The sequence below is a fragment of the Arachis hypogaea genome, chromosome 8 (genome assembly GCF_003086295.3).
Source record: "Arachis hypogaea cultivar Tifrunner chromosome 8, arahy.Tifrunner.gnm2.J5K5, whole genome shotgun sequence".
NCBI classification, from domain to species: domain Eukaryota; kingdom Viridiplantae; phylum Streptophyta; class Magnoliopsida; order Fabales; family Fabaceae; genus Arachis; species Arachis hypogaea.
The window spans coordinates 10252921-10278285 of record NC_092043.1 but is presented as its reverse complement, the minus strand read 5'-3'; the positions used below and the strand labels follow the sequence as shown (position 1 = coordinate 10278285).

General features: G+C 34.6%; 2 protein-coding genes across 2 annotated transcripts; one reads left to right on the top strand and one right to left on the bottom strand.

Moving 5' to 3' along the window:
* Positions 1-556: 556 nt before the first annotated feature.
* LOC112706037 (SWI/SNF complex subunit SWI3C) lies at positions 557-5340 on the top strand. Its single transcript, XM_072200575.1, has 9 exons — positions 557-883; positions 995-1552; positions 1927-2462; positions 2810-3173; positions 3249-3326; positions 3696-3819; positions 4164-4228; positions 4332-4516; positions 4696-5340. Exons 1-9 carry the CDS (start codon positions 862-864, stop codon positions 5149-5151), a joined length of 2388 nt encoding a protein of 795 aa, XP_072056676.1. The 5' UTR covers positions 557-861; the 3' UTR covers positions 5152-5340.
* Positions 5341-5783: 443 nt separating this feature from the next.
* LOC112706038 (metal transporter Nramp7.2) lies at positions 5784-11621 on the bottom strand. Its single transcript, XM_025757122.3, has 13 exons — positions 11455-11621; positions 10876-10954; positions 10753-10793; positions 10553-10631; positions 10318-10422; positions 10128-10237; positions 9823-10004; positions 8214-8283; positions 7929-8102; positions 7050-7154; positions 6785-6916; positions 6611-6706; positions 5784-6465 (listed from the first exon to the last, which is right to left on the bottom strand). The coding sequence occupies exons 1-13, from the start codon at positions 11581-11583 to the stop codon at positions 6130-6132; spliced, it is 1638 nt and encodes a 545-aa protein (XP_025612907.1). The 5' UTR covers positions 11584-11621; the 3' UTR covers positions 5784-6129.
* Positions 11622-25365: the final 13744 nt, after the last annotated feature.

Genomic DNA, 25365 nt, shown 5'->3' with positions numbered 1-25365 from the left:
AACATGAAGACAAAAAGTGTATCTTCTTCATTGTTCATGGAATTTGTTCTTTGTAGCTCTAGTTCATTAGGACAAAATATTTTGCTCAATTGAGAGAAGAAAATAAAGGTTATTGTTAAATGAAATAAAAATGCAGACAATGATAGTAGTTAGAAGCAAGTTGCAAGTGTTAATTCATACTTCATTATATTTATTTATTTTTTGGTCATGATACTTCATTAAATTTCTAAATCAAACCAATGAAAATGTATTTATTTTTAAATGCAATAAATAATATATTTTTATTTAAATAAAAAAGCCATAAATTTTTGTGATAGGAAAAGGGTAAAAATGAAGTAAGATGATCAATTTTTCTCAAATTCACAAAGTAAATAAATAAATATACGCAAGGAGATATTTTCCTTTGAAGAAAAAAGGAAAAAGAAGGTGACAGAAAATGAGAAGTAGCAGCATCACGTGAATGACACCCCCGAATAGGAATGCAGCGTGTACGTCACGCGTCGACGAAAACCAGACCCACCCAAAGTTAAAACAGATCCCTTCCATCGTGCTTCTTACTACATCCTTCCATCCATCATTCCATCGTCAACACTCAACACACACAAACACACTTCTCATTTTTTTTTAAAACAAAAAAAAAAAACGCAAAAACCAAACAGCCCCTAAGCACTCAAAGCAGCACCGCACCCCCCTCTCTTCTCCTCTCAGCTGAAAGAGAGAGAAGAACGCGCGATCCCGTTCAATCTCTCCATACTCTTTGCGCCAATCAACGACCCCACACTCAAATTTTTTTCCCCCTCAAACAAACACTCCCTTTCTCTCTCTCCTCTCCCCATCTCTTTCTCTCTCTTCTTTCTTGCCATGCCAGCTTCTTCTCCTTCAGGTCCCCTAAATACTCTTAAACCCTCACTTCTCTCCTCTCTCCCTCTAATTCCTCTAATTTCTATTATTATTGCAATTATTAATTTTTTCTAAATTATTTTGGTTGTTGCAGAGAACCGCACAAAATGGAGGAAGCGGAAGAGGGAATCGCAAATCAGTCGCCGCCACCAGAAGCACCAGCACCACCACGAAGACGACGACGATGAAGAAGAAGAGAACCCCAATGCCGACAACAACGAAGACCACGACGACGATTCTGAGGACCAAACCCCTAATCCCCTATCTGCTTCCCCTCACCACCACGAGATCGAGGTGCTCTCCGATCACGCCGTCCAGATTTCGCATTTCCCCACTGTTCTCAAGCGCTCCGTTAACCGCCCACACTCCTCCGTCGCCACCGTCATCGCTCTCGAGCGCGCCGCACTCGCCGGCGACTCCAAGGCCCACCAACAGCTCCACAACAGCGGCAGCATTCCGTTCCTCGAGAATGTTTCTCACGGCCAGCTCCAGGCCCTCTCCACCGTCCCGGCTGACAGCCCCTCCCTCGATCATGACCGCGACGGCGGCAGCAGCAGCTCCTCTTTTGTTATCACTCCTCCGCCAGTTTTGGAAGGACGTGGTGTTGTTAAGCGCTTTGGAAATAGGGTTCTTGTTGTTCCAATGCATTCAGGTTCTTCTCTTTCTCTATCTGTTGTTCTGCTTGCAAGCTTTATTTTTTGTATGTGTCTAAATGAAATCGGCGTTATTATAAGTTTGTAGTACTGTTTAGGGTTACCATAACTGTGCGTCACTTTACATTAATGCGTGAAGTTGGGCATGTTTTTGAGTTATTTGGCATTCTTTAAATTCTGGGTTGTATTCAAAAAGGTCAATTACTTGGTTTTGAAATGGAAAGAAATCATTTTTAGGGGCCCCCAACAGTGTTATTGCTTTTTAGCTTTTGGAGGTTTTAATCAGGTGTAGTACTGTCCGAAAGATTATAGGACTTCCTTTTTGAAATTCGAGCACTTCTGCCTGACGTTCAATTCGGATTTCTCTGAGCAGATTGGTTTTCACCAGCCACAGTGCATCGTCTAGAGAGACAAGCAGTGCCGCATTTCTTTTCTGGAAAATCACCAGGTCATAGTCCGGAGAAGTATATGGAGTGCAGGAACTATATTGTTGGGCTCTACATGGAGGACCCTGGGAAGAGGATTACTGTCTCTGATTGTCAGGGATTGTTGGTTGCAGTTGACAAAGAAGATTTAGCTCGGATTGTCCGGTTCCTTGATCATTGGGGAATCATCAATTACTGTGCTTTGGAGTCATGTCATGCGCCATTTAATGATGCATCCTTCCTGAAGGAGGAGACAAGTGGAGAAGTCCGCGTGCCCTCAGAGTTTCTAAAATCCATAGATAGTCTGATAAGTTTTGACAAGCCCAAGTGTAAGGTCAAAGCAGAAGAAATTTATTCATCATTCACAATGCACAATGCTGATGTCACTGATCTGGACAACAGGATACGGGAACATCTATCCGAAAATCATTGCCATTGTTGTTCTCGTCCACTTCCTGCTGTACACTATCAGTCACAAAAAGAGGTAGGCTTATTGATTTAATTATGCCATAAATGTATGAAGGTCATCTGGCTCTTTCTATTGCTCCTGTCATACAGAAACATAATGGACAAAAAGAGAATAGATAAGAAGTCCATCAGTAATTTAATAAAATACTATATGATTGTGCATGAGTGTGGAAGCGCTACCATAACATCCAATTCTCGGTGCATATAGCTGCCAGAGCTAAATCCTCTGGATAAACTGAAAGTTTGTGAATTACATGTTCATTTTGGTAACCTCGTCTCAAGTCAAATCTCTAAACTAAATAGCATGCAGAGTAACTTAAACTGCACGAATCATTTGTGTGTAATTCGCATCTCATGTTACAGGTTGATATTTTACTTTGTACTGGCTGCTTTCATGATGGGAGATTTGTCGTTGGACATTCAAGTATAGATTTTGTTAGGGTGGATTCGTCCAGGGATTATGGTGAGGGAGATGGGGATAGTTGGACTGATCAAGAAACTCTGTTGCTGCTTGAAGCAATGGAGATTTACAATGAGAATTGGAATGAAATTGCCGAACATGTTGGGACCAAGTCAAAAGCACAATGCATTCTTCATTTTCTTCGTCTACCAATGGAAGATGGAAAATTGGAAAATATCAACATTCCAAGCGTGTCTTTGCCATCCAATGTGATGAATAGAAATGATAGTGGAAGAATGCATGGCTACGTAAACGGAGATTCTGCAGGTCTGTCTTATACCTTCTTTAACCTATTTTAGTGAATGATATGTGTTTGATCATTCCGTTGCTGTATTCACACAGGAACTGTCCGCCAAAGCAGAGATTCTGACAGCAGGTTTCCTTTTGCCAATTCTGGAAATCCTGTTATGGCTTTGGTAGGTGAATTCTAATTGTATGCCTAAGTTTGTTGTTTAATTAAGATGCACTTAAACATATTTACCGATTACCAACAAGACTAGGATGTGGTGTTTGTACCTCGCCTAACATCATATTTGTACCTTCTTCATCAAGTTGATTTGTAAGAGGATATTGAAGAAATGCATTGCTTCAAGTTGCATCCTTCTCTTTGAGGGAGCAACCTGTTGATTACAGCACTTGCTTAACCAAAGTTTAAGTGGATGATGTTCTAAACTTAGTATCTATATCTGGTTAATATACCAGTATTTCACTGCAAACTACCATGTCATATATTTTGGGTTCTTTAGCTGTGACTTACACCAAGTTTTGTTGGATGCATTATATAGGTAGCCTTTTTAGCCTCTGCCGTTGGACCAAGAGTAGCTGCTGCTTGTGCTCATGCAGCATTAGCAGTATTATCAGAGGATACTTCTGGCAGCACATCGCAAATGGAAGTACAAGGACATGATAATAGGTGGATATTACTATTACAGCACATGCAATTCTGTTACATGAAGTTTTCTTGTTTGTTTTCTGTTGCATATCTTATTAATGCTTTTGTACTCTACACTGTTTTTCTTCTGTTAATATTTTTTCCCTTTTATACAACATCGTATACAGTTGAACTGAACCTTCGTAAAAAAATTCCCGTGTAAAGGAAAGACAACTTTTTTATTAAAGTGTGTCTTCCCTGCTCAAGTACTCATGTTGTAGAGTTGTATGTGGGTAGAGGAAAACTAGTTTAAGTTGAACAATTGCTCATGGTTGCTAGTTTATGAACTGTGTACTAATGTTTTAAATATTCATTCATTCATGAAGGTCAAATTCAGAAAGTGCACATAGTAGAGATCGTGGAGAAACTGCAATTTCAAATAATCATAATGGTCGGTTATCATTGCTGCTTTTATTTGTTGGCTTTTATGCCCCAGCACAAATTAGATTCATTAGTGTAATTTTCTTCTTGAGGAGTGCTTCTATTGATTTCAGAGGACAAGGCAAAACTTGTTGGTTCACGAGGTCAAAATGAAGGCGGGACAACACCACTATCTGTTGAGAAAGTTCAAGATGCAGCAAAGGCAGGCCTCTCTGCTGCAGCCATGAAATCTAAATTGTTTGCTGATCATGAAGAACGAGAAATCCAGAGGCTATGTGCTAGTATCGTTAGTCATCAGGTATAGCTGTTTGTTTTGACTATAGTTGGTTGACTTGGTTCAAGCAAAATATCAATTTACTTGTTTGTGCATTTCTTTGAATGGCATACATCTATGTTTATGCCCTCCAGTTGTTTTATTTGTCTGAACTAGTATCTTTAGATGTTTAACCTGTGATGGTGGCTTGGTTTTATATGCAGTTGAAAAGATTGGAATTGAAGCTGAAGCAGTTTGCTGAAATTGAAACATTATTGATGAAAGAATGTGAACAAGTTGAGAGGACAAGGCAGAGATTTGCTGCTGAGCGGTCCCGTATTATATCTGCTCGTCTTGGAACTGGAGGAGCCACACCTCCACCATCAGGTGTTGGTCCTTCCATGTCTAACAGTAATGGCAACAGTAGGCCACAAATGATCTCTGCGTCTCCCTCGCAGCCCAGCATCTCGGGGTATGGCAACAACCAACCAGTTCATCCACACATGTCCTTTGCCCCGAGACCTTCTATGTTTGGTTTGGGACAAAGACTGCCCCTATCTATGATACAACAATCTCAATCACCTTCAAATGCCATGTTCAATGCCCCTAGTAATGTGCAACCCACTTCCAATCATCCATTGTTGAGGCCTGTATCAGGGACTAACTCTGGTTTAGGTTAATTAGGAGAGTAGGCATAAGTTTTGGGACCTCAGTGTTGCAATTCTATTTTGTCATTGATCTCAGCAGTGAAGAGGAAATAGGTGGACGTGTCCAAAAAAAGAAAAATAGTTATCTAAGTTCTAGATACTGTAATTGGTTGCAGTTGATTGTGAAAGTGTTGTTTAAAGAAAATAAGTAGCATTTTGATATTCCACTGTGTTTCTGCATTACAGGTACCATGAAGTTTTTATTGTCATCGGTAACATCTTTTTTGTTAGATTTTGGAAAAAAAGAAAACTACTAATTACTTGGATGAATAATTACCAGACCATGGCTCCCTGTGCTGTTGCACAATCTAGTTTCAGACTTTCAGGGACACAAGTGGTTATTTATTGTGCGGTTGTCTCAGGTACACTGTAATCTGTTATATAATTCTTGTAAATGTTCAGAATCTGTCTGCAGTTAAGTTGTAGAGAATTTAAAGCTTATCTATAATGTAGTTTGAAAATAGAAAAGCAGTTTCAAGCTACATGTTCGGGAGAGAGAAAACTAATGAAAAGAGACAATTAATGTAGTCGTACAGAGAATGCTTGTAACCAAAAGAAAAACGCAATTAAGATATTCATACAGAAAACAGTTGCAACACTAGAAGTACACAGTGTAAGAACATCAGTTTTTCCTTGATCTTCAAAGGAGAAATTGTCACTACAACAGTATCACATCAGTAACTAGTTTTCTTGTATAGTTCAGCAATAACATGTAAACAATAAACTTGTAACTTAGTACTGAAGTACATATAGTTTGCACACGATGGATAAATGGGGAAGAGGGCTCTCTAATGTCTTATTGTTACAATAACCTTCAACTATGTATTTTGAGAATCCAACATTTAGATTCTCTTTCCCCATAAATGGCCTAAAAAGCAGTGTGAAGTGGTGAAGTTCTTATTGGTTGTGAATTGTGTTGCACTTGACTCATACATACATAGCTCAAGTCACTTATTCCGGTAGTGGGATATCAGCTAAATCTTCTCTGATAGGGCCATGGTTCAACTCTAACTCACCATTAGAATTCATGAACCCCTTTTCCACATGGGTTTGCATTGCTGTGTTATCCTTGGTCTCAATATATGTCTGAACAGTGTCTTTTCTGAATGTTAGGTATATAACTGAGCCGACATAGATTGCCATCAGAGGAAACACTATGATCCCAATGAACACATTTCCCACCTTTGGCAAACTATTATGAATTAGCCAATCCACGAAGGCAGTGATGAGGTAGTACACATTGATGCCTATGATTCCCAATCCTAGGATCCATGAGATGACAATTATCTGCACTAAAATTTTGTTACAAGATTTTCTTTGAAATGTTTATTAGAAATGTATTTTTTTTATTATTTCTGTCCTATCCTATATATTTAGTTGACACATCTACTATTGAAATGATTATATTTATTAAGGGAAGAGTAAAACTCACTATCATAGAGTTCTTGTGAGGTCCCATCTTGGTACTGCTGCTACTAAACTTAAGGAGTGGAATTAAAGCAAACGGAAGCTCAAAAGAAAGTATCATCTGCAAATTTTTATGGGGGTGATGAGTGTACTGTACAATTTAAAAATTAAAAAAATAATAAGAACAAAATATACAAACCGATGCGATGACGATTAGTCGACCGGCGCCGGAGGAGCCACCAATAATGGAGACAACAAGGCTTGGTGCTATGGCAATGGTCCTAGTCATCAAGTTCCTAATCCATCTTTTCATCTTCAAGTCTAAGAAACCCTGTTGTACCACCAACAAAACAACAAAACATAATTCAGTGTTATTATTCTTCTTAAAAAATTTATAAATAAGAAAAACAAAAATGAAAGTAATGATTGTTGGTATTTATTCACAAATGATTAAATTGACCCACCTGCATAATGTACTGTCCTGCATAGGTTCCAGTAATAGCGGAACTTTGTCCTGAGGCTAATAGTGCTATTGCATAAATCGTTGAGCTAGACCTTCCCAACACATTCTACATCAAATGTTCATCACGCATTAATAATAATTACTGTACTTGCAGATTTTGAATTAAGGTTCTGAAAATTGATCTGGTAATTGAATCAATAAATTTGAAAGTTCAAATATTTAAAATTTTAATCAAGTTTTAATTTTGTTGAATTAATATATATTTATATTTTAAATTAGCTAATCACTAAAAAATAAAATCGGTTCAACTAATTTATTAGATTGCGTTTGTTTAAAGGTACAGAACACTAAAACAAGGAGACAGAGATATAAAATTGTATTTGGTAGATGAGATATGAATATAAATATTGTATTTAAAGATACTGAATTAATGTATTTTGTGTTTATCTTGACAAGAAATACTAAAATAAGACAGAGACATTAACAAGATACATAATTTATTTTTTTATCTTTTCTTTTATTATTTCTGTTAATTTTTTATAATTATATTTTTTATTATTATATTTTTCGTTCCAAATTTTTTTAATAAAAAAAAAGAATAAATTAGACTTTCATAATTTATTTTAATTTATTATCAAACAAAATACAAAAACACTCATTTTTATATTTCTGTGTTTTGTGTCTTATCTTATTCTATTCTCATAATTAAATACAATTTCTACTAATTATTTATTATTTTCTAATTTTAATTAGTTCGCCAACAATTGTTTGTTATCTTGAACCAAATCGGTTTAATAATAATTTGTTTTCGCTTAATCAAGTCGAACCGGCCGATTCATAGTTATTATTAAATAAAAGTAGTAAATATATAAAAAAGAACCTTGAGAAGAAAGGAAGCAGAGTTAAGGGTGAGATCGGTGCAATGATCAGTGTTTGCCGAAGAAAGATTTGAAGCTGAGCAAACAGTGCCAGACACAGAAATAACTGCAACGTTGATCAGAAATGCCACAAACAGTGCGAACCCACTCTCTATCAGAAAATATTTACACGCGTCCTACATAATAATAATAATATATGAGAATTAGTGTTAATGACATTTAAGTGTAACTAATTAAGTTCAATAACCTTAATATGGTTATTAGATTATTCGATCTTATTGGCTTACATTGATGCCACGAACTGTATTAGGTACTTTCCTAGACAGCACCAGAGCAGAGTGGAGGAAGAGGTTGTGCCTGCATTTTTATCACAAAAAGATAAATAAAATAAAACAAAGTAAAATTGTGACTAATTTTTTTTATATAAAAAAATATTGGTATTTTTTTTATTAAAAATAAGATTATTTAGTATAATTATATATAAGTAAATTTTGTAGGTGAATAATTAATACGTAAGATACATGTAGTGTTATTATCCTAGCAACACACAGAATATGTGTTTGAACATTTTTTTTATACTTTTATAATACTGTAATACAGTATATTTAACTAAAACACAATCTTCATCTTCATATTAAAAATGATTTCTATAAAATTTTACTAGTAAATACTAGACGAGTTTTCAATCACTTTTCAATGTTATTTGGTTTTATAACTTATAACATCCAAAACAAAGTTTCATCTTTATGATTGATTTTGACTTTATATCAATTACAAAATTAGGTCTGTTATAATTAATTGAAAATTTGTACTGTTAAGATTACTAATATTAAAAACTTTGTTGAAAAATAAAAATTTAAGTTTTTAATGTATTTATTTTTTAAAAGCTATTATTTGATACTCTAAGTCTTTCGACAATATATGTGTGCGCTTTGAAACGAGACTACAAGTAAAGTAAAATAATGCAAAATTAAAAAATAATGGGAATTAAAAGAAGATAATAATTTAAGTTAGATAAATTATTAAAATGGTGTCTAAAGTTTATATTACTGATAAAAAAAATTTTAAAAGATAATAACGATAAATAAGTTCACGAAAAAATTAAAAACACGACAAAAAAAATTAAATATTAAATATATATTGTAAAAAATATTTAGAGATTAAATTTTGGTACAATTTTTTATAATCATTAATAGAAAGTTAAGATCTTTTCATCTTTAAAATTTAGTAATTTTATGTAAAGTGATTTTTAATTTTTTTTAATTATGAATTATCACTTTTTTTAAAATAAAAAATATAGAGATTAAATTTTGTTTCAAATTTTTTTATATATCTTTTAAATATTTATTTAAATATTACTAGTGAATAAGTCGTTTGCTAAATAAATAAATAAAAGTTGAAAAGGAGATGTAATATTGCATGAACTTGTTTAGAATACTATCTTATTATTAAAGAAATATTTTTTGAATTTGCATTGATACATAAAAACATGTCACTTGTTAAAATAATTCAAATATAGTCTGCTGTATTTTATATATATATATATATATATATAATTATATAATTGAGTTATTATAATAAGTGTTTTTATAGTATTTATTAAATAGAAAAAAATAATGTTATACTATCACTAAATATTATTATTTTTTATTAGTATATAATTAATAATAATTTATATTTATATTTATAAAAATTTTATACATAAAAATATTTATTAAAATTTTATACACATAAATTAATATAATTTATACATATATTTTTTAAAATTTATATATATAAATTAACAAAATTTATCTAATAAAAATAATTTAATATTTATACTAATTAAAAGATGACTAAAAATATTAAAATTTATTGGTCCTAAGAATTTTTCGTCCTAAAACATGATGTACTTACGGCATGACAAGGGCACCTAAAAGGGCAATGGCGTCGGCAGTGGCACCTTGACCACTGAGTTTGGGAGTAAACATGCCCTTTATGACACCAGACGCTGGTGGTTTCACGTAACTCATTTCTCCAAAGAAACATGCTGCCATCACAAATACCAGCGTTGATATCAGCAACTCCAACTTCCTTACCTGCCCCAATGCCCCACCAATAAAATTAAATTATGTTAGACTATAATAACTGTTATTACAATAATAATAATAATAATAATAATAATAATAATAATAAAACTATATGTATGTACGATTCATTACCCCAAATCTCTGGAGACCAAGAAGCAACAGAGTGCTGCACCCAGTCACTAGAACTCCTCCCCATACTGGGATGTGGAATAGTATGTTCAGTGCAAACGCCGTTCCAATCACTGCCACATTTATTTAATTAAGGGGAATAATTCTTCATTAAAAATACTTTCAGTTTTCTTGTTAAATAATTAGTTCATACCTTCTGGAATGTCTGCGGCTATGACAGCAAGCTCAGCTAATAACCATAAGCAGTATCTAACGAGTCTTGGATACTCCGCTTTGCATATCTCTGAAAGGTGTTTCCCTGCCGAAAATTATACTATTCAATTAAAAAACTAACTAGAGAGATTAAGACAAAGACTAATATTTAATATTAATTATGTATAATTAAAGAAATTTCGTGTTAGGGACGTATGCTTATTGAATGTTGTTACCTGTGCTTACGCCAAGATTTGCCGCTAATGACTGAATAATAAGAGCAAATATCAATCCGATAAGTATCACCCACAGTAGCTGATCCAATACCACAACAATAAATTTTAGCATTTTTAGTTTGTCAGTTCGACACTTTATTCTTTTATTAATTTTAATTAAACAAAAACAAAAGGTCATACTCCATAGGGTGTGTGTATACCTCATATCGGTGATTAGCTCCAGCTTGGAGATCAGTTTCCACTGCAGAAATGAAAAAAATTAATTAATTAATTAATTAATACATACATAGATATATGAGTTTTGGAGAGAGAAAGGAACATACAGTTTCCAGGATCAAGGTAAGCGAGAGAGACTAGAAAACCAGGCCCTATAAATGACAGAAACTTCTTCCACCCTTTTTTCTGCTTCCATGCAGTAAGTAGATACCATCATGTAAAATTCATAATAAAAAACTAGTAGATAATAATTTTTCTAAACAGTATAATTAGGTATTTTTAAAGCGAAAAATTCAGATACAGTCTAAAAATCGGTAAATAATTTGATTGATTTGATTAAATTTTTATTTAACGGTTTTTAATTATTAATTTTATGTAAAATTAATTGCACTTAAATTTTTACTATCTTTTAAATATTGTCTTTTATTCGGTCTTTAAAAAAAATTACTTTCTTCAATTTTTGAATAATTAGTATAAAAAAAAGTAGATATTTAAATTAATTAAATAATAATAAATTTAAAAAAAAATACTGAATTTTAAAAAATATATAACATCTATCTAACAATTTTTAACTATTAATTTCACCTAAAATTATTAACTTCATGTAAAATAATTGTACATGAGTCTTGACCAATAAATATACATAGAAAGAAATGTATGTAGTGATGTAGAGAAGGAGAAGATACCTCGTGATTTGAGGAGGCATCAGCATGAATATGGAGGATATTATTGGGAGGTGTGGCATTCACGGCAACCACGCGGTTGTTACCACCACTCCCTGCTGGCTGTTGCTGCTGTCTAAGAACGCTTGCCATGACAGTCAATCCAAGTGATGAGTGAATGAAGCGGTGAATCGTATTATTTATTTATAGCTACAAACAGAATGCTTTTTTGTGTTTTGGGTTTTACGCACACGTCAGCTTTGAGCACCCATGCATCCATCTTCATGCCTTTTTACATGCACACCCACGTCACTTTCTTTTTTTCTTTTTTAATTTCGTTTTCTTTAGCACCCAACTTTTCTAACACCAAGAAATATTAAAAGATCCAGATTATTATTATAAAAAAAATTAGCTAATTATTAATTAAAAAATTAGTTCTTAATCTTACACTACTCACGTAATACCATTAACAAACATAAAAATTAATCACAAAATGTTCTTTATTTACAAGAGTAAATAATCACATTATATTCCTAAATCACACACATCATAATATCATATGGTTATAACTTATAAGCACATTGCTGTCTAACTTCTCTTTTATATTTCTTATCAACTTTTCAAATGTAATCCCGATTATGTAGTATTGTAGTGTGCCCTATACACAAAATATCTAAAGTAATGCTATTTCTATTATTTTTGTGTATATTTTTTTATATTTTTATTAATAAAAAAGATTAAAAATTATTGAACAAAAGTAAAAAAAATTAAAAATTTTATTATTGTAAAGAAAAAATTCTATACACCGCTTATTTTTAATTTTAAAATGATTACAATACTATATTTTATGATACATTTTCTTTTTGCTTTTATAATTTTTTTGCAGTTGAGAATATAATGTAGAAGTAAAAATAATATATACACTAAAAAGTATTTTAAAAGTTCTCTAAAATCATTTTAATTATTCCATGTGATTAATTTTTATAACAAATTATGAATTAATTATCATTTCTGGTAAATATTAAAAATTAATTTATTTAATATTTTTAAAATTCAAAAATTAATTCATTGACTTGCTGTTCAAATTAAACAAAAATTATTAGAAAAATTAATTTAAAATATTATTCTCTAAAAAATTTAACCTATTTTTTTATTAATCATGAATATATATATATATATATATATATATATAACTTTTGATATAAAATTATATTAAATATTTTATATAAAAATACAATTTACGATTCTAACAAATTAAAATGTATAATTTTTTATTCTAATAAAAATATACATAAAAATATTTTTAGAATATTATATTTATATTTAAATTATAAAAATATTATTAATATAATATTTTTATGTATATTTAAATTATTTTAATATATCTTTATCATCTGACTAAACTGTGTATCTGCGTGCGGTGCGGTGCGGTGTTTGACAGTGGTTCTTGGAGGTGGAATTTACACAATTTTTTTCCCCTGAAATCTAATATATATACTAATTTTCTTATTCCTTTATTTTTGGCTTTGCCGATTAATTTGGATACAGTTTAATTTGATTCAGATTCTCTTTCATTCTAGATTTTGGCTCTGTATGAGTACTAGTATGATAGAATATTGTTTTGGTTTTTGTTTGTGTTTTCGATCACATCATTTAACGTTTGCTTTCAATTTTATGTATTATTCATATATCAAAGTTCCGATTTTGATTTTTGTCTATATTTGGTTGGATGTTTATTTATATTTTTGCTTTTGTTTTATTTAAAAATTTAATATTAGTATACTGTGAATATAAAATAATTATATATATAGTTATATAATGATATGTTAATAAAAATAATTTGTTTATATTAATTACATGAATAATTGTTTAAAAATTAGATATAATTGAACGATTATTGTGTAAGTTATATCAGAATATTAAAATTATTTTTTTTATTTAAGCGTGTTGTTATCATTATTATTTTGGGTTTAAAATTAGGTAAGTTTAATTAGAGGTGTATATGGTTCTGTCCGGTTCGAAGATCCAGCATGAACTCAAATATTTTAGAGGTTAGTTTAGTATAATTTCATGGATTTAGGGTTGAATATAGGTCTCAAAAATAGATCCGATCATTATTTAGAGTTGGGTCTGGATCAAGGTGAACCCAACTTCAACCGACCCATATGTACGCTAAGAGAACTAAAAAAAGTATATATATTTTAAATTAATTCTAATATTATGTTATATTAATTATAAGCTTATTGTTTTATTTTTCATCACACTTGTAAAATTAAAAAAAACAAAAAATATCAAATTAGAATTTATAAATAAATTTAAGTTTAAATATAAATATCAACTTTTCGATAATAATTTTTTTTTTATAAATGAGTGTATTATAAATAAATTTTGTTTTATAAATTATTATTAAAAATTTAAAGGTTCGATTTTTATTTGGTTTAAACCCAATATAATGATAGCCCAAGAATATTTAAGTTATATCGAATCTAAGACTAAGTTAGAATTTAAAACATAAATTCAATATATATTTAAAATCAAATTTAAATTAAAATAAATTCGATTTTACCTTACTCATCTACATCCCTAAATTCAACGATTCTTTCATTTATCCTGTCTAAACTGCAATTGTTTTTTGACATTTTATGATGAGAAAGCTACACTTGCATATGTTGACCACAGGAGAGAAAACCTTGTTCTGGTACTGTGATTGTGATTTCCATTCATAAAAATGTATGAAAAATTGGAATCCACAAGAAAGAATAAGTGGAAGATACCCAAGTGGTGACTAATAAACAGCATTTCTAGTTTTCTACAAGTTTTTCTATTGAGTGATTAAATTAAATTAATTAAATTAAAGAGTATATACTTAAATAGATCTTAAGAAATTTTATATCCAATATTTTTATTTTTAAAAAAATTTTGTTACACTGAAATTTTTAAACTTTACAAAAATAATATACGTAAATTTTTATTTTAGTTAGATTTATTAATTTTATTTGAATAAATAAATTTTAAAAATATTATGTAAGAATCTATATATCTTATTTTTAAAAAATTTAGAGACTTTAACATATTAAAATCTTTTTAAAAACAAAAATATTTGATGCAAAATTTTTTAGTAACTTATTTAAATATATATTCTAAATTAAATGAATACAAGGAAATATTACAAAATGGAATCCACAAAAAATAAGAAGGCGGAAATACTTAAACCATGAGCAAACAATATTATTACTTTATTAGCACAAGTTATATTAAATTGAACTATTAGATTTTAAATTAAATTAAATTAAATTAAGTGGATACAAGCTAAGCATACACATTACAAAATGGAATCCACAAGAAAGAACAGGTGGGAAAATTAAACTAAATCACGTGTCACATTTATATATAATTGAGTCACTCCCTGATGATACAAAAATAGCATGGATCATGTCTGAGGATCTTATTCGCTACTTTGAATTGATGAAGACACCTTTGCTGGTTACTGAATACTATTATGTCCTCACCTCCTCTTCTAAAATTAAAAAATTATTCAAATTAATTTCTAAAATTTTTAAAATTAAATATTTTAGTTTTTTTTATTTTAAAATATACAGTCTCTAATATTTATGATTACAATCTCCTTCTAATTTAATTTAAAAAATAAAATATAAAATAATTTCTAAAAATATTTTAAAAATAATCTCTAAAAATTTTTTAATATTTCAAAATAGTTATTTCAATTAAACATACTATTCATATCCTGACCCAAAATTCAAGACAGGTCCAAAGCAGAGAAAGCTTAGAAGGTAATTACTGAGTATTCGGCCTCTTAAGAGGTCAGACAGAACGCTACCAAATGATAATTTTTTTTCTAAAGGAGTTAAAACTAACCTCTACTATCTCTTACTTACTTCTAAAATAAAGATCTCAACAACCTCTGAATAAAGGGGATGGTTATCCGTCAATAATGGTGGAACTACTCCAATGATGATTTTTGGTTCATCACCTATAAATACACTGATACGTCTCAGGTATACTTAAGATCCAATCTAATATAAACCTGCTGGAACCCTTGCTAACTTAAGTATCGGAGTGTCTTGCAGGTACCACCTCACACCTCCTCACGAGGAACTCGGACGGCAGCGTCTCAGCGCAAGACAAGTCGGGCACAGCCTCACTCGAAGTCTGGACCTCACGTCCAGACCCAAATACAACCGAGTTTCAGGTAACCCTCGAAACATTGGTGCCGTTGTCGAGGACCTGGAAGTTAACACCCCATGGTGGGCAATCACTTTGAAGACGGACGTACGGCGTCCGAATTAGAACCAGAGTACTGAGAGGAAGGCAGTGATGACCAAGCCATAGTGATACCCCTCAGAGAACAGAAGAACCACATGGTGAAGGAACCTCAAAAAATTCTTCTCGTAGAAGAATTCATTCCGAAATTCACCACCCCAAGAATAAAAATCAACCCCATTCTACCGAACTTATAGAACTACTACACGGACATCAAGACTGACTTGAACAACTCGAACTGGAGATAGAGCAACAAAGCGAGGCAGAGAAAAACCTGAGAAAAGAAATCAAGCAACGAAGAGAGCTGGAAGAAAAGCTCTTAAATCTGAAATCCGACCTTCGAAGTAGGAATCTACGTACAGCTCGGGAAGATACCCCACTAGGAGGAGAAGACCCTTTCATTGAAGACATCATGCGGACAAAGGTTTCTAGGAATTTTAAAAGTCCCGACATGAGTCTTTATGATGGAACGACCAACCCAAAGCACCATTTAAGCAACTTCAAGAGTCGAATGTATTTGGATAATGCCTTAGATGCCACTCATTGCAAGGCCTTCCCAATAACCCTTACCAAGTCGGCCATGAAATGGTTTGATGGTCAACCACCTAGGTTGGTCACTGGTGCACGAAAATTGCAATCACACTTTTGCAATCCGCACAACTAACCAGCAAGTGTACTGGGTCATCCAAGTAATACCTTACGTGAGTAAGGTTCGAATCCCACGGAAATTGTTGGCTTGAAGCAAGCTATGGTTATCTTATTAATCTTAGTCAGGATACCAATTATAGTTATCAATTGACTTGCAAATAAACAAGAGAGCATGGATTAAATAATACTTATTATGCAGTAATGGAGAATATGTTGGAGTTTTGGAGATGCTTTGTCTTCTGAATTCCTGCAACATAATGCTTTCTCACTTTCATAAATGCAAGGCTCCTTCCATGGCAAGCTGTATGTAGGGCATCACCATTGTCAATGGCTACTTCCCATCCTCTCAGTGAAAATGGTCCAAATGCTCTGTCACAGCACGACTAATCATCTGTCGGTTCTCGATCATGTCGGAATAAGATCCCTTGATCCTTTTGTGTCTATCACTAAGCCCAACACTCGCGAGTTTGAAGCTCGTCACAGTCATCCAATCCCAGAATCCTACTCGGAATACCACAGACAAGGTTTAGACTTTTTGGATTCTCAAAGATGCTGCCAATGGATTCTAGCTTATACCACAAAGATTCTGATTAAGGAATCTAAGAGATACTCATTCAATCTAATGTAGAATGGAGGTGGTTGTCAGGCACACGTTCATGGATTGAGGAAGGTGATGAGTGTCACGGATCATCACCTTCTTCATAGTGAAGCGCGAATGAACATCTTAGATAGGAACAAGCGTGTTTGAATGGAAAACAGAAATAATTGCATTAAGTCATCGAGACGCTGCAAAGCTCCTCACCCCCAACAATGGAGTTTAGAGACTCATGTCGTCAAAAGGTACCAAATTCAGATCTAAAAATGTCATGAGATACAAAATAAGTCTCTAAAAGTTGTTTAAATACTAAACTGGTAACCTAGGTTTACAGAAAATGAGTAAACTAAGATAGATGGTGCAGAAATCTACTTCTGGGGCCCACTTAGTATGTGCTGGGACTGAGACTTAAGCTTCTCACGTGCCTGGGCTGTTTCTGGAGTTAAACGCCAGGTTGTAACCTGTTTCTGGCGTTTAACTCCAACTCGCAACCTGTTTCTGGCGCTGAACGCCAGAATGCAACATGAAACTGGCGTTAAACGCCAGTTTAAGTCATTTATCTTCGCGCAAAGTATGGACTATTATATATTGCTGGAAAGCCCTGGATGTCTACTTTCCAACCCAATTAAGAGGGCACCAATTGGACTCCTATAGCTCCAAAAAATCCATTCCGAGTGCAGGGAGGTCAGAATCCAACAGCATCAGCAGTCCTTTTTCAGCATGAGTCAGATTTTTGCTCAACTCCCTCAATTTCAGCTAGAAAATACCTGAAATCACAGAAAAATACACAAACTCATAGTAAAGTCCAGAAATATGATTTTTTCCTAAAAACTAATAAAAATATACTAAAAACTAACTAGAACATACTAAAATCTACATGAAATTACCCCCAAAAAGCGTATAAAATATCCGCTCATCAGTCACCAGCTTCGACGACCTCATAAGAAAATTTCTCACCCGATTTTCAATCTAAAAAGACAAGGTCAAGCATGCACCTAGTATGCTAAGAGTCAAACAAGAAATCGGAGAATCCCTCAAAGAATACAGAGAGAGATTCAACAAGGCGTGCCTGGTGATCCAAAATTTGCCCACTGAAATAGTAATAATGGGGCTAGTCAATGGTCTCTGAGAGCGGTCTTACTCCCAATCCATCTCAAAGCGGCATCCAACCTCTTTAAATGAAGTACAAGAGCAAGCTGAGAAGTACATTAACATGGATGAGAATGCCAGGCTACGAGAACCTAGTTTTTGACAAACACAACCTTATCAAACTCGAGAAAAGGAGAAAGAGCCCAAGAAGAAGGAAGAACACAACTCAGAGAAACCAAGGAGGTACCACAATTACACTCTGCTGTGAGTTTCTCTTGTCGATATCTATAGAAAAATTTGCCATATTGAGAAACTTCTCCCCTCATCCAATTAAAAATAAAAAGGGTGGAAGTTGCACAGAATATTACGAGTACCGTAAGCTATATGGACATTCTATAAATGATTGTTGTGACCTAAAAAATGTGATAGAAGAACTAGCCATGGAAGGTCGATTGGATAAGTATCTCATAGAAAGGTCGGACAGTAAAGGGGAAAGAAAAAGGGATAAAGAAGATACCGGTCGAAGAGATCGGTCCACCTGAACTCTAGAAAGACATATCCACATGATAGCAGGTGGATTTTCCAGAGAAGGGCTCGCTAAGCCATCTCGAAAGAGACACCTAAAGGAAGTCTACTAAGTGGAGGAAGAAATCCCTGACTCACTAACCATCTCTTTCACAAAAGAAGATGCGCAGGGTACAATACCCGGGCATAACGACCCCGTAGTAATTACCATGGTACTTGCTAATGCAAATCTTCATAGGACCTTGGTGGATCATGGACGCTCAACTGACATTCTATTCAAGCATGCTTTCGACAAATTAGGGTTGGAAGAGAAAGAACTGAAGGCGTACCCAGGCACCCTTTTTGGGCTAGGAGATACGCCTATCAGACCATTGGGTTTCATTTTCCTACATACTACCTTTGGAAAAGGGATGAGATCCAAAACCTTGAACATTGACTACATCATTGTTGATGTAGCTTCAGCCTACAACGCCCAGATAGGTCGGACAACCCTGAACTGACTAGGAGCCGTTGTCTCTACCTCACACATCTGCATGAAATTTTTGACACAGGAAGGGATTGCTACTATCAGAGGGGATCAAAAGTTAGCAAGAAAATGCTACAATGAAAGCTTAAATCTCCAAGATAATGTAAAGAAGTTAACTCAATTGAACTCTGTAGAGCCCGAAGTAGAGACGCCATAAGACCACAACCTGAAGGAAAGACGGAGGAAGTGCAGATCGGGGATAAAGTCGGAAAAACCACTAACATAGGGGTAAACCTAGGGACAGATTTAATGGAAAAACTCATCAAAATTTTACATGAAAATTCCGACCTCTTCGCCTGAAAAACATCCGATATTTTGGGAATTGGTCCTAAACTCATGACCCACAAGCTCGCAGTGTATCCTGGATCCCAACATGTTCAGCAAAAAAGATGTAAACTCAGGCCTGAACGAACTCAAGTGGTCAAAGAACAAGTTCAAGCATTACTAGAAGCCGGGTTCATTAGGGAAGTTAAATATCCGCTATGGTTGGCAAATGTTGTGTTGGTAAAAAAGCAAAATGGAAAGTGGAGAATGTGCGTCGACTACACCAACCTCAATAAAATCTATCCAAAGAATCCATACCGTCTTTCCAACATTGATGCTTTAGTAAATTCATCCTCAGGATACCAATACTTATCTTTTATGGACGCATACTTGGGATATAATCAAATCCCAATGTTCAAGTCGGATCACGAGAAGACATCGTTCGTCACTCCAAGAGCGAATTACTGTTACGTAGTCATGCCATTTGTTCTAAAAAATGCAGGCACCACATATCAGAGATTGATGAACAAAATGTTTGCACCTCACCTCGGAAAATTAATAGAGGTATATGTAGATGATATGCTGGTGAAAACCAAAGAAGAAGCAAATCTCCTGTCCAATCTCTTACAAGTGTTTTATACGATAAGGAAGCACAGAATGAGATTGAATCCCATAAAGTGCACCTTTGTAGTAGAAGCAGAAAAATTTTGGGGTTCATGCTCACACAAAGGGGAATTGATGTCAATCCCGACAAGTGCAGAGTTATCTTAGGTATGAGAAGTAAGACCTGTTTAAAAGAAGTCCAACAGTTGAATGGCCGACTTGCAGCCCTATCCAGATTTTTGGCTGGATCAACTTTAAGATCCCTACCTTTTTTTCATTACTCAAAAAAGGATGCCAATTTGAATGGAGTCCTGAATGCAAAGATGCTTTTCAAGAGTTCAAAAACTTATTAAGTCAATCGCCTATCTTTACCCGGCCAAAAATAGGAGAAGAACTTGTATTATATTTAGCCGTCACTGATAAGGCGGTAGCTTCAACTCTGGTACGAAAAGATGAAGCCGGACAACATCCCATCTCTTTTACCAGTAAAGTCTTACAAGGACCAGAATTGAGGTACCAAAGAATAGAAAAATTTGCATATGCCTTAATTTTGGAATCTAGCAGGCTCTGACCTTACTTCCAAGCACACACCATGAAGGTCTGAACTAATCAACCCATGAAGCAGATCCTCCAAAAAACAGACATAGCAGGTCGGATGGTACAATGGGCCACAGAGTTGTCTGAGTTTGACTTGAAATATGAAATTCTGATAGCCATTAAGACCCAATACCTCACCAATTTTGTGGCTGAATACACTGGTGACAAGTTTGGGACCTCCACAACCTGGAGCCTATATGTGGACGGATCCTTCAATAAAATCAGGAGTGGTGCGTGCATTATCTTGGTCAACGAGGAAGGGACCCAGATAGAGCTTTTCCTAAAATTTGAATTTCCTGTTTTTAACAACCAGACCGAGTATGAAGCCACGATTGCAGGTAGGGGTGTACAAGGTCCAGTCTGGTCCGAAGATCCGGTCCGGGCCCGAAGGAATTTGGGGCATGTAACCGATCCCCATCCTCGGCTCCCAGTGACGACGGCGACAACTGCAAACGGCGACGGAGCATTTCTGACCCTCAAGGCCTGAACGACGTCAACGACCACTGTAAACGGTGACAGAGCATCTCCAACCCAGTGCACTGCTTCTGCCGCTGGTCTTCTTCTTCTCTTCTCTAGCCCCTGCTCAAGTTCAGTTCAGGTAAATAATTTTTGTTTTGGATTTCTAATTAGGGAATTGGTTAATATAATTTCTGATTAGGGATTTAGGGTATTGATTATTGGAATTTCCGATTAGTGTTTTGGTTAATATAATTTCTGTTAGTGTTTTGTTCTTCCTATGTGTTTTGTTCTGATTTAGTATATTGATTTGGATTAGGGATTTGGTTAATATAATTTCTGTTAGTGTTTTGTTCTGATTTTGTTCTTCCTGTTAGTGTTTTGATTAAGTCTTTATTATTCTTCCTGTTATTGGAATTTTTGATTAGAAATTTTGATTATTGAAATTTATGATTTTGATAGGATAAAAAACATAGGAACATTGAGATGGTGTTGACTAAAAAATTATGTGTTTATTATGTGTATTTGTCTTATTTTCAAAACAGATTTGTGTCTTGTAATGTGTATAGAAGTGTTTGGATTTTGGAGTGGAAGAACACTAATGATGAAGATGCATTTGATGTAATGTGTATAGAAGTGGTAGAGATAATTGTGTTCCTTAAAATTAGGAGAAATTTCTAATTAAGTCTTGATTTTGTTTGTTTAGGATACAAACAATGGGAAGAAGAGATAATTGTGTACCTCCACCAACCATCGAAGAGGACAAAACAATAGAAATTGAAGTTGAAAATCTTGCTCGTTTAGTGAATTTTACTATATAAATTGTGAAATAATGATGGGAGATTAGGTGATTTTTACATACTAAAGATCCAGTTTTTATCCAGTTTTCACCCGGCCTGAAGGTGTGTAGGTTTCATCGGGTCTAGAATCAGGTTAAGGTCTAAAAATTAGGCCCAGTATATATTTTGGATCGGATTTGGGTTAGGCCAAACCCGGTGTGGCATGGCCCATGTACACCCCTAATTGCAGACTTAAAACTTGCCAAAGAAGTTGGAGCAACAAAGTTCGTAGTTTTTAGTAACTCTCAAATAGTAACTTCTCAAATCAATAGAGAGTATCAAGCGAAGGACCCCAATATGAAAAGGTACTTAGAGAAGACACTCAAACAACTTCAACAATTTCTTGAGATTGAGGTCCAACATATAGCTCAAGAGCTTAATAGCAGAGTTGACGCCCTCTCCAAAATGGCAAGTACTAAGCGAGGGGGAAATAACAGAAGCTTGATTCAAGAAACTCTCAAAGAGCCATAAATCAGCAAATCAGACAATAAGCCAGACATATTACCCATCTCTGGTACAGACCTCGGATGGATGACTCCCCTTATCAAATACTTGAAATTCGTCATCCTCTCCGAGGAACAGAGGGAGGACAAAAGAATCTGAAGGGAAGCACAAAACTATACTTTGGTACACAATGTCCTCTATAGAAGAGGGATAGCAATACCCTTGGTTAAATGTGTCCCTATTTGCAGAACTGAAGAAGTCTTGGAAGAGATACACAATGGCATATGTGGGAACCATCTCGGAGCTCGGTCACTAGCCAAGAAAGTAATCTGAGCCGGATTCTTTTGGCCGAACTTACAAAGAGATGCGGTCGACTTTGTCCAAAAAATGCTCACCTTGTCAGATGCATGCTAACTTCCATATCGCTCCCCCTGAAGAACTCATCAGTATAACCTCCCCATGGCCTTTTACAAAATGGAGGCTGGACATACTTGGACCTTTTCTCCAAGATCTGGGGCAAGTTAAGTACCTCATTGTGGGGGTCGATTACTTCACTAAGTGGATTAAAGCTGAACCACTAGCTACTATCATAGTCCAAAAAAGTCAAAAATTCATGTACAGGAATATTATTACTTGGTTTGGGGTCCCACATTCGATCACCACAGACAATGGTACTCAGTTTACCAACTCTACTTTCAGGAGCTTAGTGGTGAGTATGAAGATCAAACACCAGTTCACATCAGTAGAGCATGCCCAAGCTAATGGGCAAGCGAAGGTAGCAAATTAAGTCATATTAGTTGGTTTAAAGAAAAGGTTACAAGATGTAAAAGGAGCATGGACTGAAGAACTTCCACAAGTTTTGTGGGCTTATCAGACAAGTCCTCATTTGACAATTGAGAAGACACCATTTCGACTTGTATATGGGATAGAAGCCATAATCCCCATTGAAGTCATTGAACAAAGCCCGAGGGTAAGATTTTATGATGAGGTAGGAAACATCCAAGCCCAGAAAGAGAAATTTGAGCTCCTCCCTAAAGTCCAAGAATAAGTTCAGATAAGAGAAGCTGTGCTAAAAGAAAGAATGTCGGCCAGATATAATAAGAAGGTCATTCAAAGAAGCTTCACCACAAGTGACTTGGTCTTGATAAGAAATGACATTAGGGTAACCAAGTCGGGTGAAGGAAAGCTCACTGTTAATTGGAAAGGACCTTTCAAGATAGCTGAAGTCCTAGGAAAAGGCTACTACAAAGTGTCCGACCTAAATGCAACCAGGCTCCCAAGGTCGTGGCACGCATGCAACATGAAGAGATACTATAGCTAGAAGCGTACCTTGCTCCCTGGTGTACTCTTTTTCCTGATTTCATAGTTTTTTTTCCGAAAAGAATTTTCCTGGATGGGGTTTTAACGAGGCATCAAAGCGAGGGCTAGCGGCAAGAAAAATTATCACCCTTATTAGCAGCAGCATTTTTGTAAATTACTCTTCATTAATGATAAAGTATCTTTAAAATTTCATTATTTATTCTATAGCACGCACCGATTTAAGCTCGAAAAAATACAAAAATCAGTTGCCCGACCTAAGTGGTCGGCAAAATAAAGCGACGAGGTACAATTCGGTGTAAAGAGGTTATACACGCTGATCATAAAAGCCCGTGTTTTAGGACTTCAAATCCAACTCGTCTTATTCATCCCTAAGTCGGTTCACCTCCTCCTTCAAATCCAAGTTTTCTAAAAAAATTAGGGTATAACTTTCTTCAACTTTCTTTTTCAAACCCTTAGCCATCGCACCTTTTCATTTTCCCGAGTTAAGGAAGTCGGATTCCAACCTAAATTTCTCTTTTCCCACTCTTTTTTTGTTTACAAAGAGAGGTCACCTCGGCTTGTAAAGTGATGCATGTGCATCATGTTGTGTTTTTCTATGCTTTTTCATATCAAAAATTTAATTCATTATGCTTAATTATTGGGTACTTTTGTGCTTAAGTTGTATATTTCTTTGATTTCTTTGATTTGGTGAATTTTGTAGAAAATGGTGGAAAAAGAAGCATAAAGCACAAAGAAAGCTTCAAGAGGTTTGATAACCTTGACGTCTTCATACTCCAACAAGAATAGCTTGAGCTACAAAGCTCCAAATAAGATGATTCCAATACCATTAGAAAATAGACTTCCAAAGCTTTCCAACCATATATGCCACTACATGATGGACACTAAATTTGAGGGAGAAAATTTACCCGAAAGTGCAAAGAGGAAGAACCCAGCACTGGAATTAGCGCTGGAAGTGGTGCTGGGTAAACCAATGCCAATAGAAACCCTGGAGCTAGCCCTAGCATTGCGTTGGGCACTGAGTTGGGCGCTGGATAAATCAGTGCCCAGAAATGAAGCCTAGAACAAGTTCTGGCACTGATTTGGGCGCTAATTTGGCGCTCATTTAAGCTAGCACCAGCAACCCTGCTAGGATGACCTTATCCTCTTCAAAGGAGCATAATTGAGCTATATATGTTTAAATGATACATTTTTTGTTGCGTTAGAAAGTCGACATTCAAAGCTTTCCAAAAATATATAATAGTATGGGGTGGACATTCTATTTGGGCTTCAGAAATGAGCATTGAAATAAAAGTTGGAGTTGTCCTGGCGCTGGAAGTGGTGCTGGAAAAACCAGAACCCAAAAACTAAACGAGCGCCTAAACATAACCAGCGCCCAAACATAACCAGCACCCAAATCAGCACCCATGCATGCCAAATGACCCTTGGAGCATCATTTTGGTTCAATTAAATTCATTCAAGGTCCACTACAAAATCATGCAAGCAAGCCCACAAATATCACTCAATAAAGGCCACAAGAATCATCTAGAAGTAGTTAATTTTCTGTTGATTGTAATTTGTTTTCAATTTCATTTGGTAATTTAGGATAGCTATAAATAGGACCATCATACACACACCCAAGGGAGGATTGAGGGCGGATACACACACACCCCATCTTGGGCACACACCACTGAGAGTGGGTCTTCGGACCCCTCCCTTCCACACTTCTCTTCTCTTCCATTTCTTTCATATCACTCTTGTAAATTTTGTGA

What these genes read in the sequence shown, in the direction of transcription:
- LOC112706038 (XM_025757122.3), bottom strand. Translation starts at nt 11,583, where the DNA reads ATGGCAAGCGTTCTTAGACAGCAGCAACAGCCAGCAGGGAGTGGTGGT. An exon ending in ATACAGTTCGTGGCATCAAT is followed by an intron (nt 8,103 to 8,213) that starts GTAAGCCAATAA and finishes ATTATTATGTAG; the next exon opens with GACGCGTGTAAATATTTTCT. An exon ending in GACTAATCGTCATCGCATCG is followed by an intron (nt 6,707 to 6,784) that starts GTTTGTATATTT and finishes AAAAATTTGCAG; the next exon opens with ATGATACTTTCTTTTGAGCT.
- LOC112706037 (XM_072200575.1), top strand. Translation starts at nt 862, where the DNA reads ATGCCAGCTTCTTCTCCTTCAG. An exon ending in TCCTGTTATGGCTTTGGTAG is followed by an intron (nt 3,327 to 3,695) that starts GTGAATTCTAAT and finishes TTATATAGGTAG; the next exon opens with CCTTTTTAGCCTCTGCCGTT. An exon ending in GTACAAGGACATGATAATAG is followed by an intron (nt 3,820 to 4,163) that starts GTGGATATTACT and finishes TCATTCATGAAG; the next exon opens with GTCAAATTCAGAAAGTGCAC.